Source organism: Gekko japonicus, unplaced genomic scaffold, assembly GCF_001447785.1.
Source record: "Gekko japonicus isolate JY-2015 unplaced genomic scaffold, Gekko_japonicus_V1.1 scaffold698, whole genome shotgun sequence".
NCBI lineage: Eukaryota > Metazoa > Chordata > Lepidosauria > Squamata > Gekkonidae > Gekko > Gekko japonicus.
This window is the reverse complement of record NW_015168069.1, coordinates 128,447-147,324: the sequence shown is the minus strand read 5'-3', so window position 1 is coordinate 147,324 and position 18,878 is coordinate 128,447. Positions and strand designations below refer to the sequence as shown.

At 49.4% G+C, this 18,878-nt stretch overlaps 1 protein-coding gene across 1 annotated transcript in view; it reads right to left on the bottom strand.

Annotated features, from left to right (window-relative positions):
* Positions 1-18,878, bottom strand: part of ITGA11 (integrin subunit alpha 11) — a 164,405-nt gene that overhangs the window by 49,601 nt on the left and 95,926 nt on the right. Inside the window, exons 15-22 of the mRNA XM_015414591.1 lie at positions 17,582-17,730; positions 16,269-16,409; positions 11,754-11,957; positions 9,239-9,369; positions 6,495-6,661; positions 3,962-4,104; positions 3,736-3,846; positions 2,887-2,972 (exon numbers count right to left, since the gene is read on the bottom strand). Of these exons, the coding sequence (XP_015270077.1) occupies positions 2,887-2,972; positions 3,736-3,846; positions 3,962-4,104; positions 6,495-6,661; positions 9,239-9,369; positions 11,754-11,957; positions 16,269-16,409; positions 17,582-17,730 (1,132 nt within the window). The remainder of the gene's footprint in view (positions 1-2,886; positions 2,973-3,735; positions 3,847-3,961; positions 4,105-6,494; positions 6,662-9,238; positions 9,370-11,753; positions 11,958-16,268; positions 16,410-17,581; positions 17,731-18,878) is intronic.

The window sequence follows — 18,878 nt, the reverse complement described above, 5'->3', positions numbered from 1 at the left end:
CTAATGAGTTCCTGCTGTTGGGTGTGGCCTATTATGCTAATGAGTTCCTGCTGGGCTTTTTCTATAAAAAGAGCCCTGGCCAAACCTATGAATGGATGACCTCCAAAACGGCCTCTCGTGAACAGCCTTGCTCTCAGGTTTTGTAAACTGGAGGCTGTGGCTTCCTTGACTGAGTCCATTCTTCTCATGTTGGGTCTTCCAACATGTGGAGGGAAGTAGAAAAGAAGAAGAGTCCAGGAGCACCTCAAAGACTAACAAAATTTGGGGCAGGGAAGGAGCTTTCGTGAGTTACCACTCCCTTCTTCAGATACGAAAAGAGCAAGCGTCCAGGAGCACTGTTATGTATTGGGACTGAAACATTCCAGGACTAAGCTAACAAAATTTGCGGCAGGGGAGGAGCTTTCGTGAGTCACCGCTCACTTCTTCAGATACAGCTAGAATGGGAGTCTGTCTGTCCTTATATCACAAGGTTGATGGATTTCCATTCTGCATGGCTAAATGTGGTGCCTTCCATGGAGATGGATCAAGACGGGTGGCCCTGTGAGTCTGTCTGTAGCAGTAGACAAGAGCAAGAGTGCAGGGGGACCTTAAAAACTAACAACATTTGGGGCAGGGGAGGAGCTTTTGTAACTCCTCCCTTTCCCCAAATTTTGTTAGTCTTTAAGGTGCTCCTGGACACTTGTTCTTTTCGTATCTGAAGAAGTGAGCAGTAACTTACGAAAGCTCCTATCCTGCCACAAATTGTGTTAGTCTTCAAGGTGCCACTGGACTCTGGCTCTTTTCATATCTGAAGAAGTGAGCCGTGACTTCCGAAAGCTTGCATCCTGCCCAAAATTGTGTTAGTCTTTAAGGTGCTCCTGGACGCTTGTTCTTTTCGTATCTGAAGAAGTGAGCCAGTGACTCACGAAAGCTCCTCCCCTGCCCCAATTTTTTTTACTCTTTCCGGTGCTCCTGGACTCTGGTTCTTTTCTATTGCTCCGGACAGACTGACATGGCTACCCATCTTGATCTGTCTTCATGTGAGAGGACGGGCAGTCAAGTCTGGCATTAAGCTTTCTAATACAACCCTCTGTGTGTGCGTGCGTGTGTGTGAGCGCGCCTGTGTTGGGGTGTGTGTGTTCATTTAGAAGGCCATCCTTCAGTTTATCAAAACATGTTTTTAAAAAGAGAACGGCCGTCTGTTCGGGCTGCCAACCTGGCACTCGCCCCAGAATTACAATTGATCTCCAAGTGACAGAGATTTTTATTTATATTCATTTACTCATGAAAAGGAGCTGCGGTGGCTCAAGTGGTTAAGACGCTGAACTGCAGGCTGTGGAAGGTCGGTAGTTCAGCAGTTCGAGACCCGAGTGTGCCGCATGACGGAGTGAGCTCCCGTCTCTGGCCCCAGCTCCTGCCAACCGAGCAGTTCGAAAGCAAGACATTGCAAGTAGATAAATAGGTACCACTTCGGTAGGAAGGGAACAGCGTTCCGTGCGCCTTGGTGTGTAGTCATGCCGGCCACATGACCACAGAAACGTCTTCGGACAGCGCTGGCTCTTCGGCTTTGAAACGGAGATGAGCACCGCAACCCCAGAGTCGGACTCGACTGGCTTTCGAGCAAGGGAACCTTTACCTTTACTCATGAAAACATTTATCTCCCGCCTTTCCTTGTGGTTCAAGGCAGCTTACCAAAACATTTTAACACATTTTCAGTTAAAATCAAAGATAAAATAGCCAGCCCCAAATCTCGGTCCCCCTCTTAAAAGTTTCCTGCCATTCAACCTTCCCCCAAAGCCCTGTCAAACAGGGAGGCTTTGCAGTGCCTACTGGAGATCTCCAGGGGGGGGGCTCCTCTCACCTCTTCAAGGAGCCCCTCCCACAGAGCCGGAGCCATGACGGAAAAGGCCCTGCCTCCGGGAAGTACCAGATGGGCCACCCTAAATTGTGGGATAGCCAAAGGATGGCTCCTTGATGAACGTAGTCAGTGCACAGGGACAGATGGAAGGAGACAGGCCTTCAAATATGCTCCCTCTAAGGTGCAGGGGTCATTTCCTACAGGAGCGCACAGGAGTGGAGCTCCGGCAGTAAAGAGCCCAAGGGGTGGGCACATGCAACAAGCCCCGCCCCCTGCTCACAGCAGCCCTCAGTCAGGCCACAAGGAGCAAGAAGCAGCCAGGTAAGTTGCAGAGCCCCCCCCCGCCTTCAGGGACAAGCTCTCCCTCCTCTGTGAGGGCACATCTGCACATCCCCCCCAATAGATAGCAATCCAAAACAGTCCAGTGGAGCCTGAGCAGTGGGTGTTGCCTTCTGACACACTTCCGGTGATGTCAGAGGGCGTGGCATATGCAAACAAGTTATGCTAATTAGTTATGCTAATGAGCTCCTTCACCTCTTTTTCTACTAAATGACCCCTGCTAAGGTGTGGAGTCCTGTGAGCAAAAATTCTACTTTGAGAGCTCCTGGCATTAAAGTTCTGAGCGAGCCATTTGGCTGCTGCATAAATCAGTCCGTTCTGGAGCCCTCCTTCCTGAGCGGAGACAGAAAATGTGTGAGCCAGAGGCTAAAAAAATGTGAGCTAGCTTAGAGGGAACGCTGGTCCCAGGTTGTGAAGCACTTTAATCAGTTCCCCTGGGGAAAAAATGGCTGCTTTGGAGGGTGGGCTGTATGGCATTATAGCCCCCACAGACCCCTCCCCTCCCCAATCCTAACCTTCGATTCACTCCCAAACCTGCAGGAATTTCTCAGCCCAACTTCATCTGATGCCAATTCCAAAAAAAGGAGAAAGGCTGTGATCCTGGAAACCAGTCCCCACCACCTCCACCACCACATTCACTGCGATTTGTTTTCCCAAATCCCTCTCTTTCAACAGCATCATGCCCCGTTGCACTGGGACGGTCTACTCACACGGCACTTGGCAGGTCAGTTTTAGCATCAAGGACTAAGTTAGGGATGCAGTGTTCGTCCTCATTACACCCGTTCCAGAAAGGCACCTGTGGGGGAGAGGGAGAGGGAGAAGAAGAAGAAGAGATTGGATGTATACCCCCGCCCTTCACTACCCAAAGGAGTCTCAGAGCGGCTTACAAACTCCTTTCCCTTCCCCTTCCCACAGCAGACACCCTGTGAGATGGGTGGGGCTGAGAGAGATCTTTTGAGAACTGTCCTTGAGAGAACAGCTCTGACAGAGCTATGGCTTGCCCAAGGTCATCCAGCAGCTGCATGTGGAGGAGTGGGGAATCAAACCCGGTTCTCCCAGATTAGAGTCCGCGCACTTAACCACTACACCAAACTGGCTCTCAAAAGGGATTGGAGTCCCTGGTTTTGACAGAGAAGGTGATACAAAAGCATCACCCCAAAGTGTGCACCTGAGACATCGACGGGTCGCCCCCAACTGCAACGCAACATCCTTTAAAGGAAGATATTGCTCACCACCTCCTCACTAAGACACTGCCAAGCGCAGTGGTGTGCAGAAAACATCATTATATCTGGGTTCCTCAAAATAACCTGTGAAACTCAAGGACTGTCCACACGTGGTGCTTTCATTCATACCACGCAAGCCCTGGATGATCTCTAAGCCTCAGGCACGCCTTCCTCTTCTCCTTCCCCCTCCATTCCCCACTCCCACCACCCCCTTCTTGGCCTTCTTTGTTGCCAGTGTTGGCCCCTGAGAACCAAACTCTTCCACCTAGAAAAGCCCGTAGTCCCCGTTTCCAAGGCTGGAACTGCCTTTACTCAGGTGTAATGACTGTTACGCACAACGACTTTCAGTGAGGTTGGCCAGCCGTCATCCATCACCGGGCCACTGTCAGGACCGTCCAGGGCGTAGTCCACCGAGAAAGACACGGGCTTCACGTAATCCGCTGTGTCCTAGAAAAGGTCATCTAGTTCAGTCTCGACACCATGGTTCTCTCTTAACTGCAGAATTCAAAACCGAAGTTGCCCACAGAGAAGAAGCCCCACTGCTAGTAACTGAAGCCCTTACCATGACGTGGAAATCCAGCCGGTCACACTGTTCTTGTCCCGCAAGCAACATGGCTGCCTTGTGGGCGTGCCGGTCTCCATTTTCATCCAGATGGGCACGTGGGACATACCGGCGTCCATCAAGAGTGACATTGTAATTCAGTGCTGAAATGAAGAAGAAGAAGAAGAGTTTAGATTTATACCCTGCCCTTCACTACCCAAAGGTGTCTCAGAGCGGCTTACAAACTCCTTTCCCTTCCTCTCCCCACAACAGACACCCTGTGAGGTAGGTGGGGCTGAGAGAGCTCTGACAGAAACGGCTCTTTTTCAAGCACAGCTCTTATCAGAACTATGGCTTGCCCAAGGTCATCCAGCCAGCTGCAAGTGGAGGAGGAGTGGGGAATCAAACCCGGTTCTCCCAGCTTCGAATCCGCGCACTCCTCCATTACACCAAAACGATCGATGATTGGTTCAAAATTCTTTCCCCACGTGACATCTGATTCCAGAAATGAAAACTATCTCAAGATCCGAACTCGCATTATTAAAAACAATCCCGTCTCTTGCCCATTGGGTTCCCATGGGGTCGCCTAAACTGCAAAGGCAGGGGACAGTATGATTTATTGATATATTTCATTTGGACTCCGCCTTTCTCCCCAATGAGGACCAAAAGCACCTTACATCATTCTTCTCTCCTCCATTTTACCCTCACAACCACCCTGTGAGGTAGGCTGGGCTGAGAGTGGGTGACTGGCCCAAGGTCACCCAGAGAGCTCCCATGGCATGAGTGGGGAATCAAACTCAGTTCTCCCATGTAGTAGTCTAGCACTCTGTTCTCATCCCTGATCCCTTCTTTCTTTGCACACCTGGAATTCTGCCTCTTTCATCACCCACCTGCTAGGCAGATAAGACTGTTGCTGTTGCTTTTGAGAAGCCTGTAAGTTCTTATGTTATCAAAACACCAAAGGATGATTCACTACTTTTCCTGGGTGGAGCATGAGAGAAAGGACCAGGGCCATAGCTACAGTGGGGCTTTGGGGGGCTCTTCCCCCTTTCTTAACATCACAGCCCCAGAAGAATTTCTCCTGTAAATGCTTTTTTCAATCATTTTAAAACATTTTTAAAAGGTGTTTTACTTATTTAAGCAGAGTAGGATGCTGTACTTGACTAATTCCCACACTGAGCAAGGGGGTTGGAGTAGGTGACCTCTAGGATCCCTTCTAACTCTGGGTCAAGAAACTAGTCTCCTCTAGGAGAGTTTTTCTGCCTAAGTATCAGCTTTCTTGACTATAGAAGTCATCAGCCCTACCTGCCGGCTTGTTCTCAGGATTGTTGCTTAGGCTGGCAGAAGTGATTAACTTGCGGCAGCTGAGAACTGTCGTCTAAAGTGGCTGACAGGTTGCAATTTAGAGATCTATTCTGGCAACAGCTTTCTATGGGCTATATGGCTTTTCTTTCTGCACTGAGCCCTTCAGCCCCACCGGAAAAAAGATCTGCCACAAAAGCCACAAAATCCCATCTACGGGCCTGACCGGGGCCCACTCAGAGAGCTAGCAGAGTGTCGTTGTGGTCCCCAACTAGGACCCAGGTAGGTCAGCATTGAACCCCCAGACTGCATCGGGGGCGGAGATTGCCGGGAATTATAACTCATCTCCAGACTTCAGAGATCAGTTCCCCTGGAGAAAATGGAAGTTTCAGACAGTGTAGTGTAGAAGAGAAGAAGAAGAAGAGATTGGATTTATACCCCGCCCTTCACTACCCAAAGGTGTCTCAGAGCGGCTTACAAACTCCTTTCCCTTCCCCTGCCCACAACAGACACCCTGTGAGGTGGGTGGGGCTGAGAGAACTCTGACACAAACTGCTCTTTTTCAAGGACAGCTGTGCCAGAGCTTGTGACTGACCCAAGGTCACATCAGCAGGTGCAAGTGGAGGAGTGGGGAATCAAACCCCTACACCAAACTGGTATAGTAGTATACACCAGTTAGGTGTAGTGGTTAAGGGCGCAGACTCTAATCTGGGAGAACCAGGTTTGATTTCCAACTCCTCCACATGCTGGTGAAACCATGAGTCAGTCACAAGTTCTCTCAGAGCTGTTCTCTCAAGAGCAGTCCTTGAAAGAGCTCTCTCAGCCCCGCCTGCCTCACAGGGTGTCTGTTGTGGGGAGGGGAACTTCTTCTTCTTCTTCTTCTTCTTCTTCTTCTTCTTCTTCTTCTTCTTCTTCTTCTTCTTCTTCTTCTTCTTCTTCTTCTTCTTCTTCTTCTTCTGTCCCTGCCCGCCCCAAACTTCACCATTCCTAAATATCCAGGAATTTCCCAACCTGGAGCTGGCAACCCAAGGCAAGACTTAAATCCGGGACCTCACCCTGCACAAACTTAGCTACAGCTCTTATGAGCTGCGGAGATGAAGCTCAAACCGTGCCACATGTTTTACCTCCGCAAGGGATAAGACCTTTCTCGTAACATCTGGGTTTACAGTGAAGGGCTGTGTTAGAAATTCAAGCCAAAACTTGGGGCGGATGAAGAGCAACCCAAGCCAGAGGGCAGGAAGCGGCCACTCACCGACGCTTGCTGTCTGAAAGTGTGCCGAGAGGAAAACTGCGGTGAAGCAGAGCAGGGCAGACAGGCAGGTGGCCTCCTTTCCGTTCCGGGTGCAGTCCTTGTTGAAGATGTTGATCTTGGGCGGCTCGAACTGGACGTTGGCGCTGATGCGGACCACGCTGCGGGACCTGATGGAGAGAAGGCAGAGCGAGTCTGCTGAAGTCCTTTGCCAACCCAGAAGGACATTGCCTGGGCGGCCACTGCTCCGGATCTGCCAGCGCAGAGTGTGGCGTGAAGCCGCTGAGCAAGGAATGAGTCCTTGAGGCTCTATATAGACCCTGCCGTGACTACCTGCCTTTAACCTCTAATGTCGGAAGACCTAAAGCCAGGGCTAGTAAAGGTAAAGGTTTCCCTTGCTCGAAAGCCAGTCGAGTCCGACTCTAGGGTTGCGGTGCTCATCTCCGTTTCCAAGCCGAAGAGCCAGCGGTGTCCGAAGACGTTTCCGTGGTCATGTGGCCGGCATGAATAGACACCAAGGCGCACGGAATGCTGTTCCCTTCCCATTGAAGCGGTACCTATATATCTACTTGCAATTTCTTGCTTTCGAACTGCTCTGTTGGCAGGAGCTGTGGCCAGAGACGGGAGCTCACTCCGTCCCACGGCACTAGAGGGTCTTGAACTGCCGAACTACAGACCTTCCGGTCTGCAGCTCAGCGTCTTAACCTCTGAGCCACCGCAGCCCTAAGCCAGGGCTAAGGATTGGCTAAAGGCTGCATAGGCTGGATCCCGGCAGTTTCTTTGCTCAGTCTCTTCTGCTCCCCCTCCCCCCTGTGTCCACTGTCCCACGTGGCTTTTGCCCACAAGGGTCCCACAATCCCCGGCATAGTTTTCTCAGTAGTCAAAGGGGGGTGGGTCCCCTCCTTCCTCTTTTGACTAGCAGATGCTACAAAAGTACAGCACCATGGTTTGAAAGGGGGTTCTATCAATGTTCCCTCCGGGGCTCTTTTTGTAGAAAAAGCCCAGCAGGAACGCATTAGCATAATAGGCCACACCCTTGACAGCACAGCACATTAGCATATTAGGCCACACCCCCATGTTGCCAGAAGTGTGGTCATCCAGCCACACCCACCTTTTGCTTCTTATTCTGTTGACCTCGTTTGTTGTCAAAACCCAGGGCCTTTTTTTGTAGCAGGAACTCCTTTGCATGTTAGGCCACACACCCCTAATGTGGCCAATCCTAATGAGTTTCTGCTGTTGGGTGTGGCCTATTATGCTAATGAGTTCCTGCTGGGTGTGGCCAACTCGGGAGCCAGCCGGAACTCCGTTCCTGTGCGTTCCTGCCCCAAAATAGCCCTGGTTCCCTCTAATTTCCTCCCCCAAGTGGAGCAGTTCACAACCTGAGCGGAACAGAACTGCTGTGATTGTGAGATGCAAACCAGGGAGAGAGATCATGGGATGAACGATCGGAGAAGAACAAAACAACCGTGATGTATTATGCCAAAGAAAAATATCCACAGACTTCATAAGTTTTTATTCAATGTCCAATTTACTAGGAGCAATTCAAACGCCATAAACACCACGACGGACCGTGCGTATCTGTCTCGTTTCGTTTTCAAACTTTGTCAAAGTGGGTAGTGTTGTGCGGAAGGTGTAATTAATTCATTTAACGAGCACTCTGGCTACTACTCATGGTAACAATCTTCAAATCCATTTGAGTAATGCCTAGGGTTCCCAACACTGCCTCAGCACATGCTGGGAAATTTGGGCAGGGCAGGGTGCCTGGTGAAGGTGAAGTTTGGGGAAGATGTGGTGTTTAGTCATGCCGGCCACATGACCACGGAAACGTCTTCGGACAGCGCTGGCTCTTCGGCTTTGAAACGGAGATGAGCACCGCAACCCTAGAGTCGGATTCGACTGGCTTTTGAGCAAGGGAACCTTTACCTTTACCTTACCATGAGAAGTCCATGGGGTCGCGAAGAGTCGGACTCGACTGTGCGACTGAACAACAACAAAAACCATGAAAAGTAGCCAGAGCGCTTGTTAAATGAATTGATTACATAGGAATTTCAACGCTACCCACTTTGACAAAGTTTGAAAATGAAACGAGACGGATAGACACGGTCCGTCGTGGTGTTTATGGTGTTTGAATTGCTCCTAGTACATTGGACAGTGAATAAGAACTTATAAAGTCTGTGGATATTTTCCCTTGGCATAATACATCACGGTTGTTTTGGTCTTCTCCACCGTAACCTTGAAATGGGCAACGGGCAGTGCAAGACCCTGCACGGCTCCAGACTGCTGCCGAGTGGGGCTTCCTGTGTTCGTGAGTGGCCACTCATACCCACAGCTTAGAGGGAACACTGGTTCCAATTCCTTGGCGTTAGCCTAGGGGTACCAGGTTGCCCGCTACAGCAGGCAATCTCCCGCCCTGGGCTCCCAGCTCCCACTGCTGCAAAAGACTCCCTGTACGATCTTCCAGTGCAAACATTCCCAGGATTGCTCCGCATTTTAGCTTGAGCCTCTTTCACATCTTCATGAGACTAGGGCATCAACCAGATTCCACAACCACATGTTAATGTGTCCACTCGCAAATGGACTCTGGGCTCCCACTGCTGCAAAAGACTCCCCGTACCATCTTCCAGTGCAAACATTCCCAGGATAGCCCCACATTTCAGCTTGAGCCTCTTTCACACCTTCATTAGAAGGTCAACCAGATTCCGCAACCACGTGTTAACGTGTCCACCCACAAATGCACCACAACCAACCATAATAGCACAGCATTTCCAAGAGAGCCCACAGCCAGGTCGATAAGCTTGTCTTCATTTAGATCCAGTTGTCCGTGGATGCTGCTCCCAAAATACATCAATCCCGGAGAAAGGTCGGCCGCTGCGATTCTCTGGAAAATGGCAGAGGAGGCACCTGTCAGCGTTCCGCCAAGAGCATATCTCGCGCAATGAACATGCAGCTAAAGGACATCGGGGGCGTTGAGGCATGTGGGGTGAAAACACCAGTGGGGCAGTCCTGTGTGTCTGTAGCAGTCTGGTGGCCACTTAAAAGACTAAACATCAGGAGCTTTCATGAACCAGAGCTCTCTTCATCAGATGCCTGGGAGTATCCATCTGCTAGGTCAATGTCTTTATGGTCCTTTCCGCACTAGACCTTAAAAAAATCCTGGTTCAACCCGGTCACTGAACTTACATTCTACACTACACTCAAGTTCACCCCTGTAATTATCTCTCAGGGTATTTTTTTGTTTCCACATTACATTGTGGTCACCCTGGTTTCGCCCCACACTTGTCCTGGGATAAACAGATGCTGTTACAACCAGGGATAAATGCAAGGTACTGTGTCCTGAGTTGAACTCTGATAAAAGCAGGGATGAGATCCAAGTGCGGAAAGGACCTATATTCACACCAGAAAGGTCAGAGTGTAGAGACAAAGGCCAGTTTAAAACAAGATCCAATCAAAGCAGCGATCCAGCTGCTCAGAATGGATGTTCCATCCTGCACTTTCCTAGATTTGATTTTATGTTAATCCCACTCTGACCCATCAGGAGTGGTCCTCCTCACCCAGTCTGATTACCCTTTCGACGGGATCTTGCTCTAAACTGCTTGCTCTTCGTTGCCTCTTCCACCCACCCCACCATCTTTCTGTTGTTTGCATCCTTTAATACAAATGCATTGGGCTCATGGATGCACACGCCATGCATCTGACGAAGTGAACTCACGGAAGTGCGTGTTTTGCTGGTCTCTAAATTGTCGCTGGATTTCTGTGCATCTATGTGCACAGAGAATATGTAAGAAAGAACGGAGACAGGAAATTGTATGAGGGGTAAATCTGCATCCCCTCCTTGAGTGTTGTAGGGGTATACTAGCATTTTCTTCCGGGTGCAAAATGGTACATGCTTAAATTATGAATTAATTCACTGAAAATGTATATGCATGAGATTGCCTCTTCTTAAGTATTTCCTCTTAAGATCATAGTCAGTTTGCCCATCCCAGCAGTTTCCAATATCTTGGCTATGACTTCTTCTTTTGTAGGAACTTCAGTTCCTCTCCAATATTTTGCATATAGGATCCTTGCTGCCATTAGAATATGTATAGTAAGATAAAAGTCTTGTGCTTTATAATTTTCTGGGATTATGTTCAATAAAAACAGTTCTGGTGTACAAGGCACAATAATTTTCAACATTTTATGTAACAGTTCATGTATCCAAGACCAACATTTTTTAACTTTCTCACAAGTCCACCACATATGAAAGAATGAGCCAACATTATTGTGACATTTCCAACAATCATTTGACAATTCAGGATAAATTTTAGCCAGCTTATCTGGAGTCATATACCATCTATGAAACAAAGACGACTTTGGAAACATAGGGTCAAGATTTTATGACTGGCTAGAAGAAAATAATAACTAAAATTCCTGGACCTCTAACAGAAATGAAAAGAACTGAGAATCATAGATTAAAATATTAATCAAAATGTATAATATAAAAGTAAGGTGGATAATAAGGATATTCTAGAGTAAGATACAAAGCCAAGATATTGGCTAAATTGATGCAACTGTAAACTCCCTTTTATGTGCATGTATGTATGTGTCAGCAAGCTGCCAAATTTCTTTTCTGTTTTCCATATATGCGCTTGAGTGCTTTCGCTTTCATATGTAGACCTGTTGATGCGCTTAATTGCTTAGCTGTTGGAACGTCTATATCTCTCAAGGCCACAGGTGGTTGCTGCTAGATAGTTGCTTGGGTGATCTCACAAAGAACCGTGGGAAGGAGATATGTTATGCCGCCTAGAAGCGTTTGCTCCCAGGCCCGATGGTGCGCGGGGGAACTCCCGCAATTGGGCCTCAGTTGTTTGAATGTACTATAACCTGCCATGCTCGTTGCTCCCCACTCATTCCTAACAGTGATCCTGTACATGCACCTATAGCTTCAAATAAAAGTAAAACCTTCCTTCAAGAGTGTACTTCATTGATGCTGTGGGGAAGCCTGACAGTATGTTTGTTATATCTGTTATATAAATGAAATAAAAAAGGATGTGAAACATCAAAAATAAATAAATAAAGAGATTGCTTCTTATGGAACCAGAGCACTGGGTCATTTGAGGCCGTTCTGTTGTTTAACCAGCAACAGCTGTTTGGCACTTCAGGTTCTTCAAAACAGGTTTCTGTGAGATCTTTTAACTGGAGAATGCCACTACTGGAACCCGGGTCCCTAGGCACGAACACACTTTCCCTCTGCTTTTGTGTCTTCAGCTGAGAGATGAACCCTACCTGCTTATATTTCCGTAGGAGGTTTTCCTGGTAGCCGTGGAAGACGTAGATGGCTCCCTGGTGCTCGTCTTCCAAAGGTGCGCCCACAACGATGTCGTTGTACGAGTCCTGATTCAAGTCTGGGACGGAGGCGATGCAGGAACCAAAGCGGGAGTTCTGGTAGCTGGGGAGGTCTTCCAGGGTCCCATTGGCCATAAATTGGTCCTTGGGAGAAAAGACAGAAATGAAGAAAGAAAATAGATCGGAAAGAAAAACGGGCACGCGTGGCACACCATTTGACCACTAGCTAAGCTCCCAAGCAAAAGCTACGAGTAGAGTCACAGAATCATAGAATCACAGAGTCGGAAGGGGCCATCCGGTCCACCTAGTCCACACACACACACACCCGTTCAGCGCAGGATCAGCCTAGAGCATCACTGACAAGGGTTTGATGAGCCAGTTTGGTGCCGTGGTTAAGTGCGCGGACTCTAATCTGGGAGAACCGGGTTTGATTCCCCACTCCTCCACTGGCACCTGGCTGGATGACCTTTGGCAAGCCGTAGTTCTGATAAGAGCTGTTCTTGAAAAGAGCAGTTCCTGTCAAGAGCTCTCTCAGCCCCACCGACCTCACAGGGTGTCTGTTGTGGGGAGGGGAAGGGAAAAGAGTTTGTAAGCCGCTCTGAGACTCCCTTGGGTGAAGGGCGGGGTATAAATCCAATCTCTTCTCTTCTTCTTCTCTTTGTCCAGCCGCTGCTTAAAGACTGCCAGGGAGGAGGAGCTCACCACCTCCGGAGGTAGCCCATTCCACTGTGGCACAGCTCTTACTCGGGAATATTAAGTCTGGAGAAGAGGAGGTGGGGGCACGATTGCTCTCTTGAAGTATCTGAAGGGCTGCCGCTTAGAGGAGGGCAGGGAGCTGTTCCTCTTGGCAGCAGAGGAGAGGACTCGCAAGAATGGGTTTAAATTCAGGGCGGGAAGGTACTGGCTGGATCTCAGAGAAAACTTCTTTGACAGTCAGAGTTGTGCAACAGTGGAATCAGCAGGGGTCATTTCCTGCGGGAGCACACAGGAGCGGAGCTCCGGCAGTAAGGAGCCCAGGGGGCGGGCACATGCAACAAGCCCCACCCCCTGCTCCCAGCAGCCCTCAGTCAGAGCAAGAAGCAGCCAGGTATTACGAAATGACCCCTGGGAATCAGCCACCTGGGGAGGTGGTAAGCTCCCCCTCCCTGGCAGCCTTTGAGCAGTGGCTGAACAAACAGTTGTCATGGATGCTCTAGGCCAGTGATGGCAAACCTTTTAGAGACCGAGTGCCCAAACTGCGACCCAAAACCCACTTATTTATCGCAAAGTGCCAACACGGCAATTTAACCTGAATACGGAGGTTTTACTTTAGAAAAAACAACCCATACATTAACTTAAGATGATCCAGACAAAGTAAGGAAAGCAATCCCAAATGCTTTCATTTACTTAAAATTATTTGGCAGAGAATTCGACACTTTAATGATGGTCTGGGCCTGGCTGAGGCGATGGTATGCGTGCCCACAGAGAGGGCTCTGAGTGCCACCTCTGGCACCCGTGCCATAGGTTTGCCACCACTGCTCTAGGCTGATCCTGCATTGAGCAGGGGGTTGGACTAGATGGCCTCTCTGACCCCTTCCAACTCTAGGATTCTATGATTCTAAATATATTGGAGGGGTAGGGGAGATAAGCAGTATGTGAAGGGAACGGTAGCCAAATGGAACAAGGGGGCGTCTCCGCAGCCTGAATAGTCCAATTTGGCCTGAAGCGAAGCAAAGTCGATCATGATAAGTCCTTGGATGGGAGAGCACTAAGGACGAGCAGGCAAAAGGCAAGCCACCTCGGCTCATCTCCCCCCTAACTGGGACGACCCAGCCTCTCTCGTCACGTTTCAGAAGCGAAGTGGGGTCAGCCCCCGATTAGTCCTTGGACGGGAGACCGACAAGGATTTCCAGGGCTGCTAGGCAGGCCAGGGCAAACCACCTCGGCTCGCCACGAAAAAGCCCTCTGCTCACCAAGAAAGAGCTCTGGTGGGAGTGAGGGGGGCGAGGGGGACCAGGAGACCTCGGGCTGCACCCCGAATTCTTGGTTGAGCTCCAGCAGATCTCCCCCCCCCTCCCAAGCCACACGAGGAACAAACTCAGTGCCTGAGGAATGGTGGAGCTACGGTTACGGCTTCCTCGCCAACAGGCAATCCGCTTCCCTTCCTGTGCCAGGGTCTTAAATCTTGCGCAGGCTCCACCGAGGATGACCAATATGAGGAGAAGATTGTTTTTCCCCCTTTTCCAGAGAAGGTTTATTTTTAGTTCTTCCAGATTCCTGAAGGAGAAAGGGCTATCGTGCCCCTGCTGTCTCTGAAGTCCAAGGACTTCATTCCTGGAGATGGTCCCCGTGGGCTTGATGCCCTCTGGAAGACGGTCATGTGCTGAGGAGACCTTCTCCTGGGGGAGCTACTGATCTGTTCACTGCGCACGCAAGAGAGCTGGCCGCTTCCATGGACATGGCGGCTGAAAAACAGAGCTTTCCCACCCAGTTCATCCAGCTTCCTATCTATCCTTGTCACCGATGGTCATGTGTCCTCTAAAACAGACCAGGGACACACTGTTTGGTCTGTTGGGGAAACCGACGTATATCTCAAGGAACACCAGGGTTTCCTCAACGTCCTGCCCCCGGCTGTTTCAGGTTGGAAAAACAGTGCCATTCAGAAGGTTGTTGTTGTTATCATTATTTTATTATTATTAATTAGGAGAAGAAGAAGAAGTGATTCGATTTATACCCCGCCCTTCACTACCCGAAGGAGTCTCAGAGCGGCTTACTATCTCCTTTCCCTTCCCTTCCCCACAACAGACACCCTGTGAGGCAGGTGGGGCTAAGAGAGCTCTCTCGAGGACTGCTCTTGAGAGAACAGTGCTGAGAGAACTCATGACTGACCCAAGGTCACACCAGCAGCTGCATGTGGAAGCGTGAGGAATCAAACCCGGTTCTCCCTGCTTAGAGTCCACCCTCCTAACCACTACATCAAACGGGCTTAAACTTTTATACCACTCTCCCCGCAAAGCGGGCTCAGAGTGGTGAACTACATTTTACATCAAGGCATAAAAACAATCCATTAATCTAAATATACAGATAAAACACCCAAATCTTCTCTACGCTTGCTGTGGTCCTGATTCAAACTGAGGAGGATCTGTAGGTTGCATCCGCCTGTCTTACAGCTTCACGTGTTCAACTGTGAAGAGAGGTTCCCTCATGCTGCTACCCAGGGGTCATTTCGTAGAAAAAGAGGAGCAGGAGCTCATTAGCATAACTTATTAGCATAACTCATTTGCATATGCCACACCCCCGGACATCACCGGAAGTGTGTCAGAAGGCAACACCCACTGCTCAGGCGCCACTGGACTGTTTTGGATTGCTAGCTATTGGGGGGGAGGGGAACACGCAGATCTGTCCTCACAGAGGAGGGAGAGCTTGTACCTGAAGGCGGGCCGGGGGGGGCTCTGCAACTTACCTGGCTGCTTCTTGCTCCTCGAGACCCGACTGAGGGCTGCTGGGAGCAGGGGGCGGGGCTTGTTGCATGTGCCCACCTCCTGGGCTCCTTACTGCCGGAGCTCCGCTCCTGTGCCCTCCCTCAGGAAATGACCCCTGCTGCTACCACCGCTGTGGGTGAAAGGGAACTGAGTGGGAAGCCATGGATCTTCCCCTGCAAGAATGTGCAGTCTGGTACACATCTCCGAGAGGAAGAGGATGTGCAAGGCTCAAAGCTTGTGCCAGAAGTTTCCAAATCAAAGCACTCCTCAGGCTGCGGAGTCCCCGCACATTGGGTGCGTTCAGACAGGAGATTTACAACGGTTAGGGTGCCGGTTCCAACCGGTGTACTTACGGGCGTTCACACGACGAACATCTGCCTCCCGTCCCTAACCGTTGTAAATCCCTTTAAACCGTTGCACTCTGCCACTAGGTCCGAAGTGGTGGTAAACAGAGTGCAACGTTGTACAGCCACTTCCGTTGGAAGCCTGAGGCTTCCGGCGTTCCCCCGCCATTTTTTTTTTAAACTAGGCGATATGCGCTCGGGCGAAGCTTCGCCCTGAGCGTTTGTTTAAAAAAAAAAAGCCCTTAGTTTAACTTCCCAGAGGAGTCCGACTTTAACGTCCCGGAGGAGTCCGGGACTACAGGGAGGCCAGGTTGGGCTTTAAACTTTAAAGGTAAGTGCTTACCTTTAAAGTTTAAATGTAATGGGGGGGTTTGAGCATGCGCAAAAATCGCCATTCTCTGAATGGCTGCCTATGCGCATGCTCAAACTGCTTAAAAAAAACAACAAACGCCGACGCCCACAGCGTGTGAGCGGGCGTCCAACGGAGGGATCCGCAAAATGGAGGGTGAGTATGATCGCATTTATGCCGGCAGAAACTGCACCGGTTCCAACCGGTGCAGTTTATGCCAGCAGAAACGCCCCATCTGAACGCACCCATTGAGCGTCATGTGTGAAACACCTGACCAGCAGCCCCAAACCAAGCAAGTTACCTCTTTTAGAACATAGACGTACACCTTTCCCCGCTCTCTCCCTTCGCCGAAGTACATGGGCGCTCCAACCAAGAGAACATCGGTGACTCCATCGCCATTAACATCTGCAGAACTAATCTCACTTCCAAAATAGGCACCGATCTGGAAGAGACAGAAATTGGGGGTGGGGGAGAGGAGATGTGCATATGGAATGATGTTAGGCCTGGCCTGTGCTTCTATACTTTCATCTGCCTCCAAGAAATGAGTGGCATCTGGAACGACAGGAATTTCTAAAAGAAGCCATTTATCATCTCCATTGTCTAGACATCTCTCCCGGAAAAAAACAAACAGATTAAAACCTTTGATCCTAGAAGATTAAGGGTCATACTCGTTCCCTCGCTCTCTGACGCTGCTTTCTTCTGATTGCTCAATGTGTACAGCGAGAAGGACTGATTTATTTATGATGGGGTTCGCGTGTACTCACACCAAGGAACGGACAGCCTACCAGCCTACGGATCTTTGGCTGGCTTCCCGGGTGACATTTCTGTGCAGACAAAATTGTGTCTGTCTGCGCTGGTCTCCGGGCAATCTGGAATTGCCGTTTAATTCCCACGTGGCCGGCTCAAGCTTCCCTTCTCAAGGGGCAAAACCCAAATCTGACGGGTAGCAGGCTTAAAGACCAGCAGAAGGAACGACTTCACACAACACAAACATCGACTGATGGAAGTCGTTACTCCTCAGCAATGGCAGTAGCCGTCTGTCTCTTACTGCTCTGTGGATGGAAAGGGGGTGCTTCCCTGCATTCCCCTCTGGTCCCACAGCCTCTTCTCATACTTGGGGTCATGGGATAAATGCAGATGAATAGCTGCATAAGTGGGGGGGGGGGCGCAGAGCAGCAAGGCAAGGGGCATAATCGCTGCTGCTTCCTCTTCTAAAAGGAGAGCCAGTGGTCAGGAGTGTGAATTCTAATCTGGGAGAACTGGCTTTGATTCCCCACTCCACTACATGCAGCCAGGTGGGTGACCTTGGGTCAGTCACATGTTCTCTCAAGTTCCCTTCCCCTCCCTAAAACAGACACCCTGTGAGGTAGGTGGGGCTGAGAGAGCTCTCTGGAGAACTGCTCCTGAGAGAACAGCTTAGAGAGAACTTGTAACTGACCCAAGGTCACCCACCTGGCTGCATGTGGAGGAGTGGGGAATCAATCCCAGTTCTCCCAGATTAGATTCTGCACTCCTAACCGCTACACCACTACACACCAAAAGGCAGGATATATATTTTGTGAAATAAATAAAACAATGTGTTTGGCCAATCCACCAGCTGCATTCCTCCTTTACCTGTTCCCCTTTCAGCGACTGGTGGATGGAGAGATTTCGGTCAGTGTGCATCGTAAAAATGATCACTTTCCCCGTGTGGTTGAATCTGGGTGCTCCTGCAACATAAATCCTCCTCCATTTCGTGGACACCACTGAGGTGACGGTGTAACCTGCAGCAGGCAAACAGAACCACACATATTATTATATTTTATTCTGTTTATTTTGTTTATTTTATTTATTTATTTATTTACACATATCCTGCCCTCCCTGCCATACGGCGGCTCAGGGCGGCTAACAACGTAATAAATATACATTAAAATCCCAATAAAACTATATATCACTATAAAATCATACTGTTTAGACATAACTTACATTAATCAATAGGATGGAACATCCAATAAGCAATGCAATAGGATTAGGGTTGTAGAAATCTGGGACGAAGCAGAAATCTAAAAAGGTTCTACTTTCAAAACAGATTTTGCAGATTGACAATGAATCTGCCCATCTTGCCCAGAGGATACCATTTCAGATAGCTTTATAACTACAGGCAAAACAGGATATGCAGGAAGGAGTGCTTAGGGCTCTTTAGCTTGGAGAAACGACGACTGAGGGGTGACATGATTGAGGTTTATAAGATTATGCTTGGGAAAGAGCAGGTAGAGAAAGAGGTACTTTTCTCCCTTTCTCACAATACAAGAACTCGTGGGCACTCCATGAAATTGCTGAGCGGTCGGGTTAGAAGGGAGAAAAGGAAGTACTTCTTCACCCAAAGAGTGATTAACACTTGGAATTCACTGCCACTGGAAGTGGTGGTGGCTACAAGCATGGACGGCTTCAAAAGGGAATTAGATAAGCATATGGAGCAGAGGTCCATCAGTGGCTATTAGCCACAAGGTATAGATAGGGACTCTGGGGCAAGTGATGCTCTGTCTTCTTGGTGCTTGGGGGAGTCAACAGTGGGATGGCTTCTAATGTCCTGGCCCCACTGGTGGACCCCTCCTGATGGCACTGGGATTTCTGGCCACTATGTGATACAGAGTGTTGGGCTGGATGGGCCTTTGGCCTGATCCAACATTGGCATCTCTTATGTTCTTATGTTCTTAAGTCTGGGCCCCGAGAGGCAGAGCTCGGCTGCAGTGAGGTTAGTTGAGATTTTGATCCAACTCACAAACAGATAAGCTCCGAAGCAGAAGATGACTGAAGAGGGTTGGCAGAAAGAATAAACATGCTTTTATTTGCTGCTGTAGATTTTCTGGGTTGTGTGGCTGTGGTCTTGGCATTGTGGGACCTGACGTTTCGCCAGCAGCTGTGACTGGCA